The sequence below is a fragment of the Sinohyriopsis cumingii genome, chromosome 10 (assembly GCF_028554795.1).
Source record: "Sinohyriopsis cumingii isolate HCF-2022 chromosome 10, ASM2855479v2, whole genome shotgun sequence".
NCBI classification, from domain to species: domain Eukaryota; kingdom Metazoa; phylum Mollusca; class Bivalvia; order Unionida; family Unionidae; genus Sinohyriopsis; species Sinohyriopsis cumingii.
Window position 1 is genome coordinate 26,568,701 of NC_142970.1, and position 3,371 is coordinate 26,572,071.

Below are 3,371 nucleotides of genomic sequence, written 5' to 3' on the forward strand. Positions count from 1 at the left end.
TGACAGGTGGTTTTAGAGTATTTCTCAAATTTAATGTTCATCCATGGTTAAAGTGGCTGTGCATTGTACATGTGGTTTGAGGCCTTAGTTTTATACATGGTTGTCATATTACATAAGTTGAGACTTTATGTATTTCATATTTAATTCCTATAAATCATTTTGTTGTACAATATAATGCATCAGACATATGACCTATATAAGTATCAGACATACAATCTATCTATTGCATAATGTCTACAACATACTAGCTGCACATATCTGGTAAGCAAGGAAAATTAGTTTACCCAGGTCTTGTCCTTCATCTTGTCTGGCAAGAGTCTAATTCCATCATCACAGAGTTTCTCAAAATGAATCTAGGAAACTTTAGGAACTAACTTGTTATTGGTTATAAATATTTAAATGTTTTTCTCCATTAAGGACCATCACTTCAAAGTTGAAATGCTTTTCTCCATTAAGTGTACTTGCTTCATACCTAGATGTTTTTTCTCCAGTTTGCGTTGTTCCTTCATGCTTAAACATTTGTCTCTAGTATAAGTTCTCATGAGCATCGATGATATTCACTCCAATTATACCTTCCATCGCATTATCACATTTCTATAATTTAATGAGTGCAACTTTAGAGATCCACTATAACTCAGCATGATTTGATCACATACTTTAGACTTCAATGATTTTTGTTTCCAGCATGTGCCTCTTCAGACATCTGCTCGAAAGGATCATACCATCACATGTAAATACTTAAATGTTTATTTCTCCAGCATGTATCATTGACAAGTTTAGATGTCTTGGAGAGAAAATCGTTTATGACATACTTCACTCTCAAATGGTTTTTCTCCAGTATGCAACAGCAGGAATGTTTCTTGGCAGCCAGATTTTACTCCATAATTACAGAATGCAAAACATGATCAATTCAGCTGTCAGAATAAAGTTCAAGTGTAATTCATTTCTACAGGTGATTTAGGAAGCAATTAATCTGAATCAAACCAAACAAAAATAAATTTCCAAACTCTTGCTTGAATGAGATTTATTTTCTAAAGCAGACCACAAAAATACACCCCCAAAAATAAAGGGGAGGCTATTAGTGTTTTGCATATGCTGCAAACAAAACGTGTCAACATGGTTCTAACCGATATTTACTCGGAGAATCCAGCAGAGAAGTTTATACACCTGGACCATCCAGTCCCTAGTGAGTTCAGTGATGCACACTAATAACATTTGCAGTAGCTTCAAACCTCTTTAAACCCTACTGAATTCATATTCGAATTCTAGCCATTGCAATGTTGACACTATATTAAAAAAGGGAAAATTTTAGGCTTGTGGAAATTGGCATACAGGCTTGTAGAATTTCAGTTAAGGGCTTCTGAGTTCACTGAAGTCGCCAGCCTTGTGCCTGTGTCTAACAAAACATTATTTTTAAGCAATGATGTACTTTCAACCATCTTCTATCGTCATGCAGCCATAGAGCACCACAATGATTAAACATTTTATCACTTACCTCACACTTAAATGATTTTTCCACAGTATTTATCCTCATGTACACCATCAGTTTTCCACTGCATCATAACATTTCAATGCAAACACTGCCAATGCTGACTAAGCAACAAAAAGCCAAATAAAGTCACACAAAGTCTGGCAGAATTATGTGAAGACAACAGAGATAGATTCATTTGTGTTGTAACAGTTATTAATGAATAAAACTAAAATAATCTTTGAAATGTTAGTATGAGAAGACTTATTTTTTTAAAATGTGGAAACAAAAGTGATATATCTCTAAGTATTTTCTACATGGCTATTTAACATATGTTGACAGCATTAGACTTGTATGTTTTTCTCAAGTATGAATCCTCATGTGCCGTTTTAAATTTCCATTCTGAGAAAAGCTTGCATCACATACTTCACACTTAAATGTTTTTTCTCCAATATGAATCCTCATGTGCCATTTTAAAGTATCATTCCCAAGAAAGCTTCCATCACATACCTCACACTTAAATGGTTTTTCTCCTGTATGAATTGTTAAGTGTTGTTTTAATCTTATATTGCGAGCAAAGCTTTCTTTACATACTTCACATTTAAATGGTTTTTCTCCAGTATGAATCCTCATGTGCTGTTTTAAATTTGCATTCTGACGAAAGCTTGCATCACATACTTCACACTTAAACGGTTTTTCTCCAGTATGAATCTTCATGTGCTGTTTTAAATTTTCATTCTGAACAAAGCTTTTATCACATACTTCACACTTAAATGGTTTTACTCCTGTATGAATCGTTAAGTGTTGTTTTAAACGATTATTGCGAGCAAAGCTTTCTTCACATACTTCACATTTAAATGGTTTTTCTCCAGTATGAATCTGCATGTGCTCTTTTTTAGTTACATTCCAAGTAAGCATTTTATCACATACTTCACACTGAAATGGTTTTTCTCCAGAATGAATCTTCAAGTGCTGTTTCAAACTTCCATTATGAGTAAAGCTTTTTTCACATACTTTACACTTGAATTGTTTCTCGTTAGTATGAATCCTCATGTGTTGTTTTAAACTTCCATTATCAGTAAAGCTTTCATCACATACTTCACACTTAAATGGCTTTTCTCCAGTATGAATCCACAAGTGCTGTTTTAAGTGATGTTTCTGAGAAAAGCTTTTCTCACATACTTCACAATTAAATAGCTTTTCTCCAGTGTGAATGCGCATATGCAGTTTTAAACTTCCATTCTGAGTAAAGCTTTCATTACATACTGCACATTTAAATGGTTTTTCTCCAGTATGAATCCTCATGTGCTGTTTTAAACTTCCTTTTGGACTAAAGCTTGCATCACATACTTCACACTTAAACGGTTTTTCTCCAGTATGAATCATCATGTGCAGTTTCAAATGTCCATTCCGAGTAAAGCTTTCATCACATACTTCACACTTAAACGGTTTTTCTCCTGTATGAATACTTAAGTGTTGTTTTAAACTTATACTGTGAGCAAAGCTTACTTTACATACTTCACACTTAAATGGCTTTTCTCCAGTATGAATCCTCATGTGCTGTTTTAAATTTCCTTTCTCACGAAAGCTTGCATCACATATTTCACACTTAAATGGTTTTTCTCCAGTATGCATCCCCATGTGCCTTTTTAAATTTCCATTCTGAAGAAAGCTTGCATCACATACTTCACACTTTAATGGTTTTTCTCCTGCATGAATCGTTAAGTGTTGTTTTAAACTTATATTGTGAGCAAAGCTTTCTTTACATACTTCACATTTAAATGGTTTTTCTCCAGTATGAATGCACATGTGGTCTTTTTTAGTTACATTACAAGTAAACATTTTATCACATACTTCACACTTAAATTGTTTTTCTCCACAATGAATCTTCAAGTACTGTTTT

General features: G+C 33.6%; 1 protein-coding gene across 1 annotated transcript; it reads right to left on the bottom strand.

Moving 5' to 3' along the window:
• Positions 1–256: 256 nt before the first annotated feature.
• LOC149789791 (uncharacterized) lies at positions 257–2,854 on the bottom strand. Its single transcript, XM_089973123.1, has one exon. It carries the CDS (start codon positions 2,852–2,854, stop codon positions 1,832–1,834), a length of 1,023 nt encoding a protein of 340 aa, XP_089829249.1. The 3' UTR covers positions 257–1,831.
• Between the last annotated feature and the right edge of the window lie 517 nt (positions 2,855–3,371).

What these genes read in the sequence shown, in the direction of transcription:
- LOC149789791 (XM_089973123.1), bottom strand. Translation starts at nt 2,854, where the DNA reads ATGATTCATACTGGAGAAAAACCGTTTAAGTGTGAAGTATGTGATGCA.